The following is a 20,219-nucleotide window of genomic DNA, read 5'->3' on the forward strand; positions in this document are numbered from 1 at the left end:
TGTATTCTGACATTACATCCGGAAGTTTACATCAAATCTTGATAAATTTCAACAGGCAACAAATTAATTTACAAACAGTGGGAGCAGATTTATATATATATATATATATACATATATGTTACGTATAATGTAGAAAATTGCCTATTATTGATAATAGGCAAGCGTTTTCTTTTTTCTGGTGTACCCATTTGGGAATATTGTACACTGCAGTGCCCTCATGAAAGTAGTATACGGTGTTTATTTCTACAATTCATCACTGTTGAATATTAAACATATTGGCAGCAACCGTTACACAATACTATCATGATATTCAGCTGCTGATAATATATTGGGAAACCTATCTGGTGAAACCGTTTTCTACACTGAACACACTGATTTCTGCAGTTTTTTTTGCAAACTGTGCAATGACCCTTAGTACTTAACTGTAGGAAATGTCCACCAACATACAGCGTGACTTGTAAGCCATTTTTTCAATATTAGGCAAATGTTTACTGCCTACTATCAATAATAGGCAAAACGCTTGTCTATTATCAATAATAGGCAATTTTCAACATTAAGCGTAACATATATATAAAATCAGTAACGAACTACGTTTTCTCCATCTTACCACTTTTCTCTGTGCTTGACTTTTCTCTGATTTGTCTTATCTGATGGCTTACAATTTGCGTTTGGTTTCAAATGAAAGAGGTAATTACAATTTATTACATGTGAAGGAAGAGTTTACAATTTGAAACGTACGAACATGGAAGATAAGCAGTGGGTTTGCCGTCGGGTAATTCATATTTTATCTGATATCTCATTTCTGTTCATTCAATTCAAGTTTATCATGTAGATAGAAAAAGGATGCCGGGGTTCAATCCACACGAAATTGGATGTGGACGCAGTGTTGTTTTCTGCTCCTCGTGCAAATGACTGCACCCCTGACAGTGACATCCTATATAAAATGGAGAAGAAAAATTCTTTTAAGCGACGGGCAACGTAGGAATTGAAGACCATTCCGCAGATTTACCACGAAGAAGCGGGCAGTGCATCTGCTGATTTGGAAACTGCTGGTCAGTTTCCAATGTATAAGAAACGTTCCATTTTTCCATTGTACAGAAAACGGGCACAAAAATTTCCAAGACTTTCGCTAACTCGCCAGCCGCTGGAGATTCCACCCCAATGACGAAAGCTGGTCGCTGCTTTTTGTTGTATAATCATGTATATAATTTTATTTTAATGGTTTCTACAGAAGAAAATCTATCCATTTTATCTGTACATTCTGTCTGGTCCATGGATGGAACTTTAAAAATAGTTCCAGAATGGTACCAGCAGATGTTCACCATCCATGTTTTTATTGCGGGTAAATTAGTGCCACTTGTGTATAGTTTAACCGTCCAAAAGGATCTCTCCACTTAACGTGAAATTTTCGATCATTTAATTTTAAAAGCGGTAACGTGGGGGTGGTCCTTCAGCCGCAAACAGTAATTTGCGATTTTGAGACCGCGCTGATCCCTGCACTGCATGGGACATTTCCGGGGGTCCACATACAAGGGTGTTACTTCTAATTCTGCCAAGCAGTTCTGCGGAAGGTGACGGATCTTGGGATGCAAATCAGCTACATCCATGAAGCGGCAACCAAGAAAAAAGTCAAAATGTTGCTGGCAGCGGCTTTTTTGCCGCTTCATGATATACCTGCTGCCGTGGAACTGCTTGGCAGAGATGCTATTGGTTCAGTAGCAGTCTTGTTCAATTATTTCCGAGTGGAATGGATGCCCCCTGACAGACTGCCGCTGTGGAATGTATATAATTTAAATATTTGCACGAACAATGATTTGGAAGGCTGGCACTTCAAAATGAACCGATTTGCGGGGAAGCGACACATTGGCTTTTATGAACTGCTCCAGTTGCTGATCGACGAGCAGGGTTGAACGGAAACATTGAATCAGCAGGTAACATCAGGACGCGTCACCGCTAATGATTTGCACATCAAAAATAAAAAATATGAACAACTGCAGCAACGCATAACCGCGTTGACTGCAGAATATGATGGTGATACGCGTACAATGCAGCAGTTTTTAAGTGCTGTGGCTTACCTAGTACCCGAGGCGGAAAATTATTGAGTGCCAGTCTTTCCTGTACAACTGCATTGTTTATTTTTATTTACTCTGGTGCAGTTTTTATTGCTTTTCTATGATGATGTTTTATTATATTGTTTGTTTGCATTGTATTGTACTGTATTGTTTTATATTATATTGTTGTTTTGTATTACACTATGTTATACTTTGTACTGCTGAATAAACTGTTTAAGTACGATAGATCAGCAGATTCTGTGCTATCCAAAAATAAATTGTCTGATTAATGTCTTCTCAAATAAATAAAACCATTACCTACACATTTAACTCTTATGTAAAATTCAGAACATTGCAATGAGTATGGAAACAAAAATACCGCCATATTCTTACATAGGTGATATTTACATTAATACAATATAAAAAACGCCATTTTGCTCCAGTCTGTATTGTATTCTTTTTTTATTTTTTCATCGTAATTTCATTCTCTTACTTTTCTCAATCTGAGAACAACAGAATTATTATAAAACAGTCAAAAGGATAAAAATAAAATTTGACAAATAAAATGCAGAGGAGTGACAACAAATGAAATTTAAAGGCGCGCGTCTCTCGGGAGGCCGTACACTAGATCAACCGGTAGCCGGAGCTGTCTGTGTCCATACATTAAGCAATAGCAAGATCGAGTCGTAATCCAGATAGATACTATCACCAGAATTCTTGAAATAAACAAGACAGATTTCACGTGCCATAACAGACTCACAGCGACTAAAATTATTTGATCTTGATCGGGCATTCATCATTATTATTCGTTGCAGTTTTTAACAATATAGACGTTTGTAATAAATATCAATCACTTCTGGCCACAATGAATCACTTTCAAACGTTACTGAATTTTGATGCAGACTTTTTCCGTATGCGTTAGTGACGAAAATGACATCATTTAACGCCTGATGAAAAGCTTTTGATTTATCTTCCAAAAAATCCATTGAATCAGTAGGAGGTGAATATCCAGCCATGTCCCTTGTCTTATTTCACCTGTAAGCTTCATTGTGCTTATCAATCGTATCTTATCAATCGTTAACTTTAACCATCTGGGTATTTGATTTGCTTGCAACTCACCTTGGTGATACTTGTACCCAAAGGCTCCGAATAGCTGATTGAATTCTCATATCTGGGTAGGTTGGAGCAAGTCCTGAATTATGTGGAATTTGATAGTCGTCAGAAAATTAACTAAAGAACACATTAACGATTCTCAACTAACATAAAAATAACAGTTGATCTTCAGTCCCACGGATTGAAGGCGGGACAGCACCCCTTCTAACCGCTCCAAAAGCTCCTCCTCTGTCTTCCCATAGACGACAATACCATCGAGGTAGACAAGGCATGTTTTCCACGTCAGTCCTCTTAGCGCAGTGATTCCCAAAGTGGGCGATATCGTTCCCTTGGGGGCGGTGGGAAGTAAGGGGGCACTTGGGGGGGGGGGCGCTTGAACACAATGTTTTATGTTTTGTGTTTATATTCATATTTAAGAATATTTATTAATTATTTTGTGCTTAATGTGAAATGTGTCTTCTTCATCTTCTTCGTTCATATTTATATTTGCGGTGGTGGCTTGACTGCGCTCCTGATCGACATGAAGCGATTATGTATTAATTGTGGATGTGGAATTAATTAATTTGGCAGTTGTTGGTCCATGCAACTTTGTTAGTTGTTTTTATCTGAATAGCCTGGAAATCAGTCACCACACTGAAGTCACGTTCAACTAAGTAGGCTCGTTCCTCCTAGGTCGGCCTCACCACACAAGATGGCCTTCCCGCACTTCCTGAGTATGCTGCGTAGAACCCGCCTACTCCGCGCGTAACACTCCGCTCCGTCCACTAGGGAACGTCCCCACTCTTCCAGATCGCCATCGCCCCTGTCTGGTTTCCCCTCCGTGGTTTTCCCAACTCCGGCTTCGCTGAAATTCGGTCTCACCAATGCGCAACCGATGCTACGTCGCTCATTTGGGACTGGCTCCCGCTCGATCTTGACTCCGTCATGGTCATCTCCCGGACTTGCTAGTCGATCACCTTGACGAACTGGTCGAAGAAGTTCGTACCCAAGATCCCCGGTACGACCAGACTCTCTACAACTGCGACGTGTATACGTCCTCTCCAGTTTCCGATCTGAAGCGACTACACTCCTTGGCCGCAGAGGCGCACCTTCCGCCAGTCATCTAGTAGGATGGAGCCTTTGGCAGCTCCAAAGGGCTCACCCCCGGTGGACTTGCGCCATGTTGGGAGCGGTACTACGGAAACAACCGCCCCACTATTCAAAAGGAGGGAAATCTCCAGCAAATTTACATTACCTGTAACAGAAGGTGATTGTCCAGCTTGGAGTTCCGACATCGCCAGGAGACGACCATCACTGGTTCCGCTGCTCGAAGCACGCGCCGACCGGGTTCGGAACCGCAGCTGGGGACAGTCTCGTCGAATGTGGCCCAGGTCACCGCACTCGAAGCACTCCATTGCTCTCCGTGTGGGTTGCAAGCGGGATGGCCGTTCCCGAGTCACCTCCATCTTGTCCAAGCGCTGGGCCAAAGCTTCCACAGTCTTGGCTAGGCCGCCGTTCCCCAAGCCAGTATCGTCGACTGCACTCCGTCGGCCTTCCTCGATTTCGGTTACTCTTTCTGCCCACTGGCGTGCCTTTCTGAGAGTCGCCGGCTCCCGCAGGCAGAGACCTCGATGGAGTTCTCTGGACGCCAGGACTAGGATGAAACGGCAGACCAATTCGCTCTCTGACTTCCCGGCTCTGCGTCCCACTTTGGCTACTTCGCGTGCGAAGTCTCGGATAGGCTGATCCTTTCGCTGCCGCAGCCACTGAAAGGCATTTCCAACCGGATCGGAGACTCGTTCCCGCCGTAGTCCTCCAGCAGGCGACGTTTGAGGTTCTGCCAGGAACTGTCCCGTGTTGACCCGGGCGGGAAGAGCTAACGTTGCACCGCTTCCGTCATAAGCAGGCGAACGCTGGCGGCTTGGTGGGAGAGTGGCACATCGGAGACGAAGAAATAGGCTTCGACCGTGTCCAGCCACTCGTTCGGATTCATTTCTGGAGAAAAGGCTGGGGGTAGGCCGTAACAAGCACTTGTGGCTCCCCTCAACGCCATTTCCCGGACAAGCCCTCAATGTAACGAGCCGCTCCCTCGAGCAAGTTCGTTCGCTTCCTCCACCGTGTTTTCGGCGCGTTAGTCGCTGTTCAGCGACGAATTGGTATTGACCGGCGGGTTTCCATTTCTTTCTGATTCGCGCTTTCCTGATGGCATTGTAGCAATCAATCAACAGGCAGTAAGTATATTTTTTATTGGCAACCGCGAGCAAGAACCGACGAATGAAGAGCAAGAAATTTAAGAAAAAATCTGTAGCTCAAATGATTCGCCTCTGTACAAAAACCAGAACTGACGAGCAGTTGAATGATGATTTAAATAAAAAATGTTTAATATTAAACGATGAATTAGCTGAGCGTCAACAGTACTGATTTATTTTATTCATTGTCTTTCATTTCTGTATTATTTTGATTTTATACTTTTTATAATAATAATGTAAGCATTTGAAACGACGTTCATATACTTCCTTTGATTATTCACTTTTTTTTAAATAAACAATATAAGTAAACAGAAAGATTTGAACGAAACAGTAGTGCCGTTTTTTATATGCTAGTATTTTTATTCTCAAAAGTGAACATTGATAAATGAAAATGCATCGAGTGTTTCTAGAAATACTGCTTTTCAACATTGATGTGCAAATCTGTCCTGGTGCGCTGAATTATATTTGCAAGTAGAAATCACGTGACGCTTGTCCAGCTTTCTGCTCAGACGGATGATATTGGATGCCTATCAATGGATGTTCTGATGTCTGTGAAGGCAACGTTGACTCAGAATGAATCCAGTATTGGCAAGCATTTCCAATGCTGTCATTTACTAGAGAGGCGCAGGTCAAATCGATAACTTCATTTTTTATAGGAGGAATGTACGGAAAGCGGTTTTGCGCTTGTTCCCAAATTTCTGGTCGACTTGTTAATTGTGCTTCTAAAAGCGCAATCCAATAAAATGAATCGGATATGACTAATCTGACATGTTAATCTGTTGACATGACATGTTTATTTGACAAAACATGACCGCAGATTAATAATAAAAAGTTTATTTTTAAATCAAAAGTTTAATTTTACTGAAGCGTTTTGTTATCATCATACTGCTATTTACATTTTTCATATATGATTTTTGAAAAAAAAGATGTCGAAAAATTAAAATTTGGAGAATTAATTTTAAATTATTTTTACCAGTATTTCCAACGACAATCGATTCAGTTGAAGTTAATGTTTGCTCTAGTTTGCTCGATTCAGAACTTTCGGCAGTCTCGTAACTTTCTTGACTTTGCACAATGGCCGCATGCTGTTTGTGCAGTTGCCACTGACGACGTAAATATAATTTTCTTAAACAAATTCAAGTTTAATGTTTCATTTTTATGCAAATGATTTTGTGCTTTCAATTATTACCTTAACTTTTGCCGTTTTGCATGCAATGTCAGCGGTGTGCTGTTGAGCGTTGGTAGACATGGAGTCCAAGAAAATTCATCACACGCGGAAAGTTCAGTGTTGGATTCAAAAGACGTTGTACAGGTGGTTGAAGAAGAGGAACTTTTTTTATCATTTTCTGTTCGACAAAACATTTTATCTTTGGCCGGCATATTGTGATTCAAGCTGTGCAACTGCTTTATTAATGAACATCTCAGTTCCCAGAGTTTGTTGTTGCATTCAGATTCCATTTTTCCGGCTAAATCTTCTGTCAATGGTCTGGCAATTCTAGTCCTGAAATTAGCCTCAAAATTATCCCATTTTTCATATGCTGGTGAATTGAACAACAGTCTAGGCGGATTTGCTTTGTTCAGCTGCTGTCGGCCGAAGCAAAATGACTGATGTATCGGTTTGGAAGTTGTCGTAGTACCATAGTCGATTTCCAAACTTCTCGCCTGTCTTGTTGGTATGTATGGTTTGCAATGGTCATCGAGTAATTCAAAACTTTTAATAACTCTGCCTCCCTGCTCAGCCCAAGCACTTTGGTGATTGTTGCATAAGTTTGGCTGCGGTGCACGTTTTAGTATGTTTTGACGCTTTTTACGGTCGACGTATATTTTACGCGGTTGCTGTTCAACCCAATCTGAAGCGATGAGACTATCATTTTCAGAAAATTGATCTGCTAATAAATCTTCATTATTTTTTTCAACTGGTAGTACAGGTGCAGTAGAACAAGCCCTATTGACTTTAGATTGACTAATGCATTTTTGCAACTCAGTGCCATTTTTCAACATTTTGCTATTTGATTTATCTTTGAATGATAATGTGTTTTGAAATATGGTCAATCTTGACTGAGGGGAATGCAATGCTTGTCGGCATTGAAAATGATTAAATTCATTGCAGTGTTGCTGCAAAACTTCAGACGTCTCTTCTTCAACTGTCGTTTGATTATCTGGATGGGCAATTTTGATATGCTTTTCAGAACTGGATTTTCCTTTCGGACAAAATTCCTGTAATGAATGCGTATATTGAATTTTAAAGTTATATTTGTCATTTTCTAAATTTAATAAAATATAAATCACTTCTTTAACCTGGAATCACTTACGGCAACATTTCTGGAAGTCTCTATCACCATCAGATTACCACTGCATGGCTTGTTTTTATATTGCTGCTCATTTCCTTTGCTTTTTCTACTTTGACTTTCAGTTGCATATTCAAAAAGTCTGTTATTCAATCTGCTTCTTTTTGCTGGAGAACTTTTCTCACTGTAACATGTTCGATAGTAACATCTATTTTCATTTCTGAAACAATGCAAAATGGAACATAATGAACATAGGCATATAAATTTCATCATCATTATTTACTGATTGTGATTAAAAGGAAAATGACTAAAGGCAGAAAATTTTAGTTCCACGGTAAAGAACATCTTAGTACAATGTCTTATGAGGGTTTCATGTTTTTAGATTTTGTGATTTAGGATAAAGCTCCTTTCGTGACAAGAAATTCTGTTTTTCATAAAAATCTTTTTCACAATACAAAATTTGGTAACTATATCAGTTTAAGTGATAGACTTTTACTACTGCAACAGAAGCAAAAACTAAATATCAAAAACTGCATGATTGCATTTTTTATTTTATAATTTTATTTTTAATGATACTAGTACTAGCAATTAGCTAAATCAAAATTTTGCTCACAGTTTGCTATCTTGCTGCGGTTTAAAACATTGCTTGCAAAATATTAAACAGAGTATTACAAGCATCAGACCACCAATTACACCGCATACTAGCATGGCGATTGCTATAAACGGTTTTGTTCCATCGTCAGTTTCCTAAAATATAGCACTTGGGTTTTTTGAAAAACTATTCATAAAGCATTGTTCAGTGCTGATCAATTTTTCAGAGCAATGTTCAGTTCAGCAGTGAATAAATAATTAAATATAAAAGACGAATAATAATTAATAGCAAAATTGAGCATGCATAAGATGAATATGAGAGATTCATTTGAAAAAGAAAAAGAATCGAATATTATTAAAAGTATTGCTTGTTTAATTTATATATTTTGTTTAATCTAATGTTTATAGCATTCCAATAAACTGCTTACCGATTCCATCATGGAAAATGTTCGATATTTTATTATACCGCTACTGTTTTAAGTGTTGTTTTTCCAAGCAGCAAATTTTTATTATCTGAAACAATGACACTTTTATTATAAAATATGCATCATTTAATCAAATTATTGTTGCTATTGTAATTAAGTAAAATTTCCATCATCCAAAGTGGAAATTTTTATAATTTTGTTTTGCTGACGTTTCAATTAATAAAAGTCACTAGTCAGTAAAAAAGTAAAATTAGCATAATCCATCATCACACCTTTTGAATCCAAGTAATGTAAAACGTTTTAACGGCATTTAGAAGAAAAGTTTTGCAAAAAGGTTTAATTTTCAAAAAATGGACTTTATATTATTTGCAGTAAATAAGGATTGTGCTACAATTTTTTAGGCAAAATTATGAAGGTCACTTTAGAAATTAGAAGAAATAAATAGATTTGAATATATTTTAAATGAAATAAAGATTTAAAAAAATAAAAACTTAATCATAAAATGTAAAATTATTGTGGAAAAGCGAATACTCTATTATTATGATGATTATTATTAGTAGTTGTTGTTGTTGCTGTATTTTATGTTTAAATCATATGCAATTCACTTTATTTGAATAAGTGTATTAAAATTGTGAAAATTCAAGACGGATTTTTTAATGAACAGTTTGTCTAATAAAAATTATAAAATTAATGGAACATTAGCAAAAAAGAAATAAAAAAATGCGATAAATTTTAAGAAAGTGTTTTAAATTTTTTGTTTGAAGTATGCAAATGATGTGGCTATAAAATAAAAATATATAATATAAAATAAACATAAAATAAAAAAATTAAACAAATAATGAAAAGGAACGAAAGGAAGAGAGAGAAAGAGAGAGGGGAGGACATATGGAAGAAATTCTTACCAGATTCTTACTGGATAAAGGGCGAAAAGGAGCGAAGAAGAATAGAAAATGTTGCTGTTGCTGTTCCAAACAAAAATGGCAGGTTTTCCATTTCCATGATTTGTGCTTTGATTTTTCCATTTGGTCATGCTGGGAAGGTTGTTTGTTCATGCTTTCATACAAATGCCTAGTTCATTCATTATCAATTGTCATTTAATCAATTAGTTGTCAGTCGTCAACCATGAAATCAGTTGATGTTGTGGGGTGAAGATTTCATTTTCAAAAAGCGCTGCTTTGAAAACTGACAATAAAATTGTTTCAAAATTATTATAAAATGAAATTAGCTGTCCGTAGAAATTTCTTCCCAGATGCTTGATTAGATGGTGGATCGATAGCATCAAATTGTCGCAATCAATCAATCAATTATTTATTTATTTGTACATTATTAGAAAAAAAATGAAAAGAATTTTGAATTGCTGCACAAATTGACTATAGTTTGTGCAAAAAAATGAAAGGATAAAGTTGAATTTTTTCAAGCAATCAGTCATGTCGACAGTTAGTTGTTTGTTTGTTTCTTTGAAAAACGATCATTCTTGAAATTAAATAATTTTCATAGATTCACATTGCTGCTGGTTTTGCTGATACACTTGAAAGTGGAAACGCAACGCAATCTCATCTTCAGGGTTAATTTCTACATATGAGTGACATTTTTGCATAATTAGCCATGTAACTTTGTTTTATTTAACTTCTACATTCTTGAAAATGAATGACAGAATATTATTCATTAACTTTATTCATTAATTAATTATATTGGTGATTAAAATGTGTTGATGAAATGCAAATTTTTCTAAAAGCTGATGCTTTTTGAAACACTCAATTCAAATTTTAGTTCAATTCCGCTCGTAAAGATTAAACAAATAAAGCTGAATTAAAATGAATATTTGATTGATTGACATTTATTAAATTTTGTTCCATTTATATTCAATTGGCACGAATTTTTCATTTATTTTTCTATATGGATTTAAATGGCAATTTAGAAGTGGACAGTGAAATTACGAAGGCGTACTTTTTTCGAATTCCACGAGCTTTTGCATTTGCTGGTTACATCTGGCCAGGAGTAGTTGTATCTCCGGAACAAATTCTTACCCTTCGCGAATTTCATTTTCGACCTACAGACATTTTAATAATCTCATATCCAAAATCAGGTAATAATTTTTAAAGCAAAAGTTTTGCCTTGCTTTTTGCATTTTTCTTTTCTTTCTTTTTTTTTCTAGGTACTACATGGGTTAGTGAATTGCTTTCTCAACTGTGCCACAGTGAACAGGTGAAACAAAAGCCATTGCATGAAAGAGTTCCTTGGTTAGAAATGGACAACAAGTATGCATGGGTGCGTGCATTTTGGTTGTGGCAAGTAATATGTGCGATTTTCTCTAATTCTTTTAACCAAAATAAAATTAAATTAATGAATTAAGTATTTAATGATAATGCATAACTAAATAAATTATTTATTATTATTATTATTGTAAAGTAAACTGTTTTCAGATGTTTTCAAAATTGTTTAATAGCTTCACAAATCCAATCACACCAATTGCACTTAACGAAGAAAATAACAACCCAAGAATATGGTTTACACATTTACCATTAGAACTTCTTCCAACAGAAGCTGTTCATGGCAAATGCAAAGTTTGTGGTTTCAATAAACATTTTGGTCATGATCTAGATGATCGTTTATGCCATATTTGAATAGATCATTTATGTATATCGAAATCCAAAAGACACCGCAGTTAGTTATTATCATTTTCATCGTATGGCTCGTTTTCTTGGTCAACAAGATTTTTCATGGGAACATTTTTTCACCTTATATATAAGCGGAAAAGGTATGTCTGAGATATTCCAAGAAATTTACTGCTATTGCTCATTGTCAATTTTGATTACGCTTCAATTAGCGATAAAATTTTTCACACTATCTATATTTCTCATTTATATCCATACATATATATTAACTTCTTTTGATTATGTATTTGTATATACGGATGATCTGAATGAATATAAAATACATGAAAATGAATATATGAGTATATAATATATATAAATATATATATATATATTCCTTTGACAAAAATTAGAATTTGCAAAAATGAAAAAAATTGAATTTATTTTGATAATATGTATTTTTTTGATAGTCGATAATGCTCACTGAATGTATATTGTGTATTTGCAGTATATTGTGGATCTTGGTTTGAACATTTGAAAAGTTATTGGAGATTGGGCCAAATTAATCAGAATATGCTATTTGTCAACTATGAAGATATGAAGAAGGTGATCATTAATAATCTGAGTATACTGAAATCCATGAACGTGTGGCCAATTTTTTAGAATTTGACTTTTCAAATTCAGAGAATCTGCAAGTTTCTGCAATTGAATCTTAGTGCTGAAATTGTGCAAAAAACTATGGACAAAGTTCATTTTCAAAATATGAAAACCAGCAATCGCTCCAACAGGAAAGGTGTGTGGTTGTTCAATCAAAAAATATCTGAATTTATTCGAAAAGGTTTGAATTTTCCATTAAAACAGTCCATTATTGTGTAAAACTTTATCATTTCATTTATTTAATAGGGCAAGTTGGTGACTGGAAAAACTATTTTACTGTTAGTCAAAATGAGATGTTTGATCAAATATATGAAATTCAAATGAAGGCTACAGATTTAAATATTCAGTTCGAAATGTAAAAAAAGCACATTAAATGAAGCGCACATTGATATTCATCTTATATTGCAAAATCTTCATTTCTTCTCATCATTCCTTGTTTGTCATATTTTTTAGTATTATTATTAAAATTTCTTGACGGAATTTTCATCTATTTTTACACAGGTGAAAAAAGGAGTCGCTTATTTGCCATCTGTTCTAAAATGCAATCTAATTTCAAGAAAATGATCATTATGATCTGAACAATAAAACCAGCAATTGCGAAAACAAAGAAGAAACATTTTATGAATTTGCATATGGAAGTTGCATCAATCTCGTATGATATTTATTCTGTAAGATTACAGCGATAACAACAAATTGAGTACATAGCTACTTCAGTGATAAGAAATAGCAAAACACGCACACTTGCTATGCAATAACACAAACAACTAATTAATGACTACCATCTGTGTCCACAAGATATACTTCGGTTATTAAAGCAGACCATTATTATTATGATCGCACGTTGACAATCAACAATTTTCATTAAAGCGTTTTGCAATAATTTCTTCGTGAATAAGACATTCTTTATCCAATTAGCTTCAAAATCTATTGAACAAGCAATTGCTTGTCGTATTGAAAAATTGAGACGATTACTTAAAAATGACCATTTTTGGTCTGAAAAAAAATTCAATTTTTTGACATCTTTTCTAAAAGTGCTTCTAATATTTAATGAATTCAGTAATTAACTGCTGAAAGACTGTTATTGTCCTACGCTATGCTATTCGCAAAATGGTGAAGCGGAAGTTGTCATGTGCTTGTGACTTAGGTTGCTACTTTCGCGTCTGTGATTTATCATAAAATTTCTTCTTCCATTGATTCCTAACTGTCTTTGTAATCTATGTAGCAAAATAGACAAGAAAAATTGTGTAATATGTGAAAAGAAATATGTATATAGATGTCAAAAATGTAAGCAATTAGGGTGCCTGAAATCTCGTCAGTGCATTGAAACATGACGAGATTCGACAATATAGCGTTCATCGAGTAAAATCTGCTGAATAATTGGCCAAGCTTTGATGACGACGTCGAATTTCTGTAGTTGATGATGATGAAAAAAACATGTCGGAAAATTTTCACTGATAGCCAGCTTTATGTGATATTTACCAAACAATGACTCTATGCAAAATTGTCGTCAATGAAACTGTAATTGTGATGCAGGTGAGTTGCAGAACTGCAAGAGAGACTGTAACTTTTTGATTGTCATTTACAAAGTCAACAGTATCAGTCATTTCCATGCCAAACAACCGTAAATGTGTGTTGATGTGAGAAAAACCGCACACATTTTTCCTCTGATGGATCAGATATTACATTCACGTAAGGCAACTTCTTGCTATCATTTATTTTACACTTGTCAACATGCATCTTGTACCTAGAAACTATTTTCACTTTTTTTACAATCCACTGCCATTTGCCATTCCAGAAAGTATTGCCATTGTACTTAGATGTGCTTAGTCCGCAGTTGTTAATAACATTGCATGCGCCGATGGTAAGAAATAAATAATGAAGAGACAGCCAGCCTGTCATTTTCTTAAAGTAATAATTCAAGTGACAGCAAAAGACATCTATTTTCAATTCAGAAAGCACTGAAAGTGTAGCTAAATAAATAAATAATGAAAATAAACAAGTTTCACCTTAAAATGCAATTTATTACAGCATTTGAATATCAAATAATGCAACAAATTGAAATATAATAATGCAAAATATAATTCGAAATGCAATTACTTCTGCTCGATAACTGATCACTAACACACTTGTCATTAAAGCATTACATTAATTAAAGCGCATCTTTTTTATTACAGTCGAACATGGTCACGTGCACATTTTCCTTAAGTGCACAAAATTCTCACTAGTTAATTATACGGTAAAAAATGGATAAGTGTATAACTTGGTTGAGTGCATTATTTTGCAGCGCTCCACGGGATTTACTGTTCACAATATATATTCCTTATGTGCACAATAGTCGCGTTGCCGGCCGCTTTAGGTTTATCAGCCATAGCAACTACTGATACTTAGCAGAGTTTATGGTTCCCTACATCAAAATAAGCAAGCCTATCACAGACAAGGCGAGCTAAGCCTTGCCAAAGTCAAAACAACTACTGCTTACCCAGGAAGTTACTTACAAGGAAGCTGTCGCAAATCTGGACACAATTTGACTATATTTTTACGAAAACAGCATAAATTCAGCCAAAAGCTACTAATCCAAATTGAAGATCAGCCAGTAAAGCTGGTAGCACAAAATATAATTCAAACCTACATTTCTGACAATTTTACTTAAAATAAATGGACATTTTTTTGCATTAAACCTATTTGTAAATGTGCAGCTATTGCTCCATTCAATTACTCTGCATAATTTTCAACTTTGGATAAGTGGATACTAATTCTTGCCAATTTTCATGTGCACTTAACCATGTTCGACCGTATTACAATTCTCATTTCATGTCATGTATTATCAATACAATTTCATTTAATTTTATCAATTCAATGTAATTTGCTTATACTATTTAAGCATAATTATTTTTAAAACATAACAAATTAAAAAATATAATCCAAATGTCTGATTTTCAAAACAAATTTAACACATTTGCTATTTTTTGCACAAACTGATTAATTGAAATTGTTCAATGATTAGAAACAAATCATCCAATTTTGAACATTATTTTAAAATGATGCTGTTAAGAAATCCTTGGTTTAAACTTGAAGATCTTTCTTGTGGTGGACTGTATAGGATATTTATAGAAAATTAACGACAACGGATCTGACGAAGAATAGGTTTATTCAGAATGAACAGTGAGTAATAGCAATGATATGGCGAGAGAAAAACGGTTCGGGCGGTATTCGATACGGAGTGTTCCGTGTTATTGTCCCTCCTCCCTCCGCACTTGTATTTATATCTTTTTCTTGACCTCACTCCGAGTCTGGCGACCCAGATCATCGAAGAGCAATTAGAAAATCGGCTTGGTTGCACAATCCCTTAGACTGTGCAGCTTAACCGGGGTCTGAACAGGCGTGCTGTCAGCCACATTTCACTTTGACGTTTTTTCAGCAACTGACCACCGGAGTTGTGGCGGATATATGACAGGACGTTGACCTTTTCTTGCGCTTACTTGCTATTCCATTGTTTTCCATTGAGAAAAACAAGGGGTGCAGCTGGCGTTGCGCAATTGTTGTTTTCGTACCAGGAGCAATGCTTTGCTGCCACGGGGAGTTTTAGATAGTGATGAGCAGGTATTGAGAAAAGATTTCTCAACAGATGCAATACAATACAATTCAATTCAATTCAATATTTATATTACGTTATAGAATATAATAGAATAATATAAAACTGGTTATAGCATTGGAATTTGTGCTTTTCTCATTTTCAACGTATAGAGACTACTGTTTAAATCTAAATCTACTTGAATAAAACAAGTACAAATTAAAAAATAGAGCATAATAATTAAAAATTAACCAACTATTAATAATCAGTAATTTTTATTTTTAAAATATTTTCTAAAAATTCATATCATTACCTCGTAATGCAACGTTCTTGAACACTACACGAATATTATTTTCACTATTACGTTTTATAAAAAAATAATAATGGAAAAATTTATGTATCATTGTACAAATCAAACTTCTTTTTTCTTTTTAAATTATTTGTTAATTTGCTCGTCATACTTTTCATATTTTTTGTGTTCATGTTTTCTTATTCTTACTTTAAAATTATAAATGTTCAAAAAATACAGTGCAATATTAAATTACCGGTTTGTTGTTGTTGATGCGCATGTTTTATTTCACATTCAAAACAAGCTTTGAAAAATTTTAATTATCATTCTGTTGTACAGCACTTGCACGCTTCTGTAGCATTTCGTTCGGGTCCGTTTGATTTCCGGCGGAACAATGAGCAGATGATGACTTTTATTGACATATTATTTATTAAATTATTATTCGTGATTTGTTAGGTGTGTTAAAATTTTGCGGATAGTCGTTAATCGATTATCAGTTTGTTTGAGTTGAAATTGTGTACGCATTGTTTGTCGAACGTTGAAATGAAAATCTTCCTTCATCTGTTTTATTCACGATCATGTTAATTAAATATGATAACTTGAAGTTTCTGAGGGTATTTGTAACAAACAGCATTAGAAGTTGTTAGATGATATTTGTTCTACCTCATATCCAGAAACGAGCAAACGTGAGTTTCAGGGCACTGCACAGAAATGTTCGAAGGGCAATATGAACAGTGGATTCCAATTCGTGATGAATATTATTAATGCAATCCTAGAATTTCATAAAGAGCCGCAGAAAAAGGAAGATGCTGTATATGCTCCAAAAAATATGACAAGAAACATCAGCAGAAATGTGACCTGCCCATCAGTTTGTGTGTAACTAGCATTATTCTGTTCACACAAGACGTCTCTGTGACAGCTGTTGTGAAACTGAGAACTTAGCAACCATTTTCACCGTTTGTCGTTTTCAGACGCTACTATTTTGTTTTTCTGTCCATGATATAAATCTGCATAACACATGATACAAAATTTTCGAAATATGCAGTGAAGTCAGCTAAATTATTGGAAGTTATTATAATCGAGGCAAACATGCAGTATTCACATTTACACCTTCCTACACATCATAAAAATCTTCAGTATTTAGTACAAAGAAATTTTAGTATAATACATTTCTTGATATCTAAACTCGGCGGCTTTTTTGTAGAACATTTCTCACAAAGTTATATCAAATTCAGTCGTAAAACTCTGGGATCGCATTTTCCAAACTTGATGCCAAAATAGTTCAGTAATTGAAGGGTTAAACATCTGCTAAAGAAGAAATAACCGAAAGTGTTTGTTGCCTGTTGCAGATTTTTTAATCCACAACAATATACAATTCAACAATTCAGACAAAATTATAAGAGCAGTTACAAACGTGTTTTCTAACTCAATATAAACTAGATTTTAAGAGTGTATTTCACGTTTCCTTGCTAACGCATAGTATGTAATACGGTTGAACTCTGATTATCTGAACACAAGATTTTCAGAGAGGGGGGTTCTTCGGATAATAAGACCTTTTTAATTTTTAAAAATGTATGTACACAACAATTGAAGCGTTTATAGCTATAATGAAGCTCAATCAGACGCGGAGTATTCGACATTCTGTTTATTATGCGACGTTATTTGCCGTTTACACGCTTAAATTGTATGAGCGTTTATTATTAACACGGCTGATAATATTTTTTTAGCGATACATTCAAAAAGCAGCAGGTTTACTTTATATCATATTTCATATAATCACTATTAAGGTTTTGTTTGAACGAAGATAGCTTCTTCTGTGCAGCGGCATCACAAATATGTCTCATGGGCATCAGCTGAGTAGCGCTGATTTCTTTCTGCTGGTCCAACAACTTCAAGCCGACTTTGAGGCAAGAATGGCTCAGCCCTTCATTTGGCATATCAGACATATTAGGTGTCTTCATTTTCAACTTTCTCCATTGTTTCGAATATTTCATCGTCACTTAATGGTTCAAATAATGAGATATCATCATTGGCTAGCTACTGTTCAACTTCTTCTCGCCATAACTTAAACTTCTCGAATATTTCTATTACATCATCACAACTTGTTCATTGGTTTCCACATTCCTCATTGTAACCAAGAAGTAGTTTATTCCATGATACTCACAAAGTGGATCTGGAAATCGAATCCCCCCCTTGCGCAAATATATTCCAACAATTTTTTCAAAAATTTACGTTCCTAAGCTGTGGCACCAGTTAAAAAGCTTCCATTAGCTTCGAAAAAGTACAATTCTTCGCAAGTGTTCTTTCTTATACCGCTTTTTTATAAACTTTGAATAACAGCTTGTGATCCATTGGCTGAACAAGCGATGATGCATTCGGTGGCGAAAACACAACCTAGACCAAGCCATTTTTACGGTCTACCAATTATTCGAAACTAGGATGACAAGATGCATTGCCAATTGTAAGTAGCATCCTTCCTGATTTTTTTGTCTTTTGCTAGTATTTTTTAACGTGAGAAATATAAATATCTCATCATGGCAGCGGGAAAAAATATCTCCTGAATTTTATATATAGAAGGATGCATTTTCCCTATTCTTTGATGAAAATACGGTTGCACAAATACATCGCCACACCAACAGACGTATGCGCATTTTGAAGAAATGAGAGTTCACATATTCTGAAATCTATGCTGCACTGGGAACCATCATACGTGCAGGTGCTGACAAAGATAACATGTCTGCAGTAGAAGAACTATATTTGCGTAATGGCAGCAGGCCGTTTTGCCGCTGCGCCATGTCGTACAATTGTTTCAGACCTTTTATATGCCATGCTACGTCTGACAACAAGGCAACGCGAGAAACTCGCAAAGTGACGAATAAAATGGCAGCGGTGAGAGACACCTAGGAAATGTTTCAAAGTAATTTAATGAAGCATTGTGTACCATCAAAAAAATTAACCATTGATGAGCAACTGCATGGCTTCCGTGGCTACATACTAGGGCAAATAATCATGCTATGCAAGCCAGCAAAGTATGGTGTGAAGATCTACTAGATATTTGACGCCGAAAATGGTTATGCTCTAAAAGGTTTGCTATATAGTAGCAGAAGTAGTGAACAACGCCAAACTCGACTATCGAACACCATTGTTGAACAGTGGGCACAGCCATTTGTACAATCTAACAGAAACGTTTTTATGGACCGTTATTTTACTTCTGACTCCATTGTACAACATTTACTTGAGCGTGGTTTAATAGCTGTAGGTACAGTCTATGCAAATCGCCGCGACGTACCATAATGTTTGCGGAATACAAGAGGACGTGATGTTTACTCAACTCTGGCTGTTTATGAGCACAACAAAAAAGTAATCATGATCAGTTATATTCCAAGGAAGAATAAGAATGTTTTTTTGATGAGTACGTGCCATACAACGCTGAAAATAGACAACCATCGAGATGACAGAAGACCAAACATCACAAATGATTATAATCTTGGCAAAGGAGGCATGGGCAGCATGGATTTCAAGAAAAGAAGATTTTTCCTGCAAACGAAAGACCAATAAATACACCATACCTCATTGTTGACGTGTGTATCAACAACGCATACTTACTGATGAGCCAACAGCAAAGTTATAAGAAGACAAAGAAACATTTTATAAAAGAGCTTTCGGCTCAACTGGTTAAACGAAACATCGAAACAAGGTATCAAAAATGAAAAAATCTATGGACAAGCAAAGAATGCCTTCGTCCGCTACGGACTGCTCCCAAAACCCTAAAGGTTGCTGTTTAGCATCACATTCAGGGATGAAATACGACAAAACTTCAAGTATCTGCATATGTAGACAGATGCCCGGATTAAGTTGTAAAATTTGTCGCCCGGATGAGGGCTAAATACCAATGAGCAATAAAATAGGACAAAAATTTGTCCCAGAACTGATCAAGTTTAGTTTAAAGTTACACCATTCGTATTGGTTTAAATTAAACAAACATTAAAAACAGTATATTTATTTTAAAGTAAAGTTTATGATTACCAAGACAAACAATAATGTTGGTCGTATTTTGGTAAAGCAGTTGGAAACGATTGCATTATCGATAAGTGGAAGAATGGCAAAGAAAACAGTTTCGGTGCCAGTTGTTCACAAAGAAATTGGAAAAGAGGACTTGCCAAAGCGTGATTTTAAAATTTTGACAAAATTTCGTCAAGAAAATGTGAGTGGATTGGAGAAAGTCGATCGCATCATACCAGCAGTGAAAGATATTATTAGTATCAAAGAAAATTGCAAAGCGGCAGCAGAAAATGCGTTGGATCAATTGAATCAGCAAGATATCCATAAAGAAAATGTTCACCTTCTTCTGGAGAAGAGAATAAATGAATATTGTCAGTGTATGCGTGATCATCAAGAACAGAACTGTAAAA

The 20,219-nt window shown here is 35.4% G+C and overlaps 7 protein-coding genes across 7 annotated transcripts; 6 read left to right on the forward strand and 1 right to left on the reverse strand.

Annotated features, from left to right (window-relative positions):
- The first annotated feature begins 650 nt into the window (after positions 1-650).
- Tsp_12170 (conserved hypothetical protein) lies at positions 651-1,165 on the forward strand. The gene is made up of 5 exons (XM_003378721.1): positions 651-687; positions 714-772; positions 833-926; positions 968-978; positions 1,004-1,165. Exons 1-5 carry the CDS (start codon positions 651-653, stop codon positions 1,163-1,165), a joined length of 363 nt encoding a protein of 120 aa, XP_003378769.1.
- Positions 1,166-1,586: 421 nt separating this feature from the next.
- Positions 1,587-2,102, forward strand: Tsp_12171 (putative DNA mismatch repair protein). The gene is made up of 2 exons (XM_003378722.1): positions 1,587-1,781; positions 1,998-2,102. The coding sequence occupies exons 1-2, from the start codon at positions 1,587-1,589 to the stop codon at positions 2,100-2,102; spliced, it is 300 nt and encodes a 99-aa protein (XP_003378770.1).
- A 578-nt stretch (positions 2,103-2,680) lies between these two features.
- Tsp_12172 (zinc knuckle protein) lies at positions 2,681-9,726 on the reverse strand. Its single transcript, XM_003378723.1, has 9 exons — positions 9,610-9,726; positions 8,294-8,427; positions 7,705-7,900; positions 6,582-7,609; positions 5,875-6,155; positions 4,399-5,445; positions 3,902-4,216; positions 3,171-3,243; positions 2,681-2,816 (listed from the first exon to the last, which is right to left on the reverse strand). The coding sequence occupies exons 1-9, from the start codon at positions 9,724-9,726 to the stop codon at positions 2,681-2,683; spliced, it is 3,327 nt and encodes a 1,108-aa protein (XP_003378771.1).
- An 866-nt stretch (positions 9,727-10,592) lies between these two features.
- Tsp_12173 (sulfotransferase family cytosolic 1B member 1) lies at positions 10,593-12,306 on the forward strand. The gene is made up of 6 exons (XM_003378724.1): positions 10,593-10,782; positions 10,852-10,964; positions 11,325-11,454; positions 11,799-11,896; positions 11,975-12,083; positions 12,194-12,306. The coding sequence occupies exons 1-6, from the start codon at positions 10,593-10,595 to the stop codon at positions 12,304-12,306; spliced, it is 753 nt and encodes a 250-aa protein (XP_003378772.1).
- A 1,884-nt stretch (positions 12,307-14,190) lies between these two features.
- Tsp_12174 (conserved hypothetical protein) lies at positions 14,191-14,597 on the forward strand. The gene is made up of 2 exons (XM_003378725.1): positions 14,191-14,303; positions 14,381-14,597. Exons 1-2 carry the CDS (start codon positions 14,191-14,193, stop codon positions 14,595-14,597), a joined length of 330 nt encoding a protein of 109 aa, XP_003378773.1.
- Positions 14,598-18,540: 3,943 nt separating this feature from the next.
- On the forward strand, positions 18,541-19,101 carry Tsp_12175 (hypothetical protein). Its single transcript, XM_003378726.1, has 3 exons — positions 18,541-18,696; positions 18,739-18,836; positions 18,906-19,101. Exons 1-3 carry the CDS (start codon positions 18,541-18,543, stop codon positions 19,099-19,101), a joined length of 450 nt encoding a protein of 149 aa, XP_003378774.1.
- Positions 19,102-19,513: 412 nt separating this feature from the next.
- On the forward strand, positions 19,514-20,213 carry Tsp_12176 (conserved hypothetical protein; the record flags this gene model as incomplete). The annotated part of the gene is made up of 2 exons (XM_003378727.1): positions 19,514-19,628; positions 19,818-20,213. Coding segments are annotated over exons 1-2 (511 nt in total), but the record flags the coding sequence as incomplete, so codon positions are not given.
- Positions 20,214-20,219: the final 6 nt, after the last annotated feature.

Source organism: Trichinella spiralis (assembly GCF_000181795.1).
Source record: "Trichinella spiralis strain ISS 195 chromosome Unknown Scfld3, whole genome shotgun sequence".
Classification (NCBI taxonomy): Eukaryota; Metazoa; Nematoda; class Enoplea; order Trichinellida; family Trichinellidae; genus Trichinella; species Trichinella spiralis.

Bases quoted from the DNA above. Each gene is read 5' to 3' on its own strand.
- Tsp_12171 (XM_003378722.1), top strand. From the start codon at position 1,587: ATGCAAATCAGCTACATCCATGAAGCGGCAACCAAGAAAAAAGTCAAA. The intron at 1,782-1,997 runs GTATATAATTTA...GAACAACTGCAG, and splicing joins ACAGACTGCCGCTGTGGAAT to CAACGCATAACCGCGTTGAC.
- Tsp_12170 (XM_003378721.1), top strand. From the start codon at position 651: ATGGCTTACAATTTGCGTTTGGTTTCAAATGAAAGAG. The intron at 688-713 runs GTAATTACAATT...TTACATGTGAAG, and splicing joins TTTGGTTTCAAATGAAAGAG to GAAGAGTTTACAATTTGAAA. The intron at 773-832 runs GTAATTCATATT...TTTATCATGTAG, and splicing joins AGCAGTGGGTTTGCCGTCGG to ATAGAAAAAGGATGCCGGGG.
- Tsp_12175 (XM_003378726.1), top strand. From the start codon at position 18,541: ATGTCTGCAGTAGAAGAACTATATTTGCGTAATGGCAGCAGGCCGTTT. The intron at 18,697-18,738 runs GTGAGAGACACC...AATTTAATGAAG, and splicing joins TGACGAATAAAATGGCAGCG to CATTGTGTACCATCAAAAAA. The intron at 18,837-18,905 runs GTATGGTGTGAA...TTTGCTATATAG, and splicing joins ATGCTATGCAAGCCAGCAAA to TAGCAGAAGTAGTGAACAAC.
- Tsp_12174 (XM_003378725.1), top strand. From the start codon at position 14,191: ATGGATAAGTGTATAACTTGGTTGAGTGCATTATTTTGCAGCGCTCCA. The intron at 14,304-14,380 runs GTTTATCAGCCA...AGCCTATCACAG, and splicing joins CGCGTTGCCGGCCGCTTTAG to ACAAGGCGAGCTAAGCCTTG.
- Tsp_12173 (XM_003378724.1), top strand. From the start codon at position 10,593: ATGGATTTAAATGGCAATTTAGAAGTGGACAGTGAAATTACGAAGGCG. The intron at 10,965-11,324 runs GTGCGTGCATTT...ATATTTGAATAG, and splicing joins TGGACAACAAGTATGCATGG to ATCATTTATGTATATCGAAA. The intron at 11,897-11,974 runs GTGATCATTAAT...TTTCAAATTCAG, and splicing joins ACTATGAAGATATGAAGAAG to AGAATCTGCAAGTTTCTGCA.
- Tsp_12172 (XM_003378723.1), bottom strand. From the start codon at position 9,726: ATGACCAAATGGAAAAATCAAAGCACAAATCATGGAAATGGAAAACCT. The intron at 8,428-9,609 runs GTAAGAATCTGG...GCTATATTTTAG, and splicing joins TCCTTTTCGCCCTTTATCCA to GAAACTGACGATGGAACAAA. The intron at 2,817-3,170 runs GTGAGTTGCAAG...AAATAATTTTAG, and splicing joins TGGGTACAAGTATCACCAAG to TCGCTGTGAGTCTGTTATGG.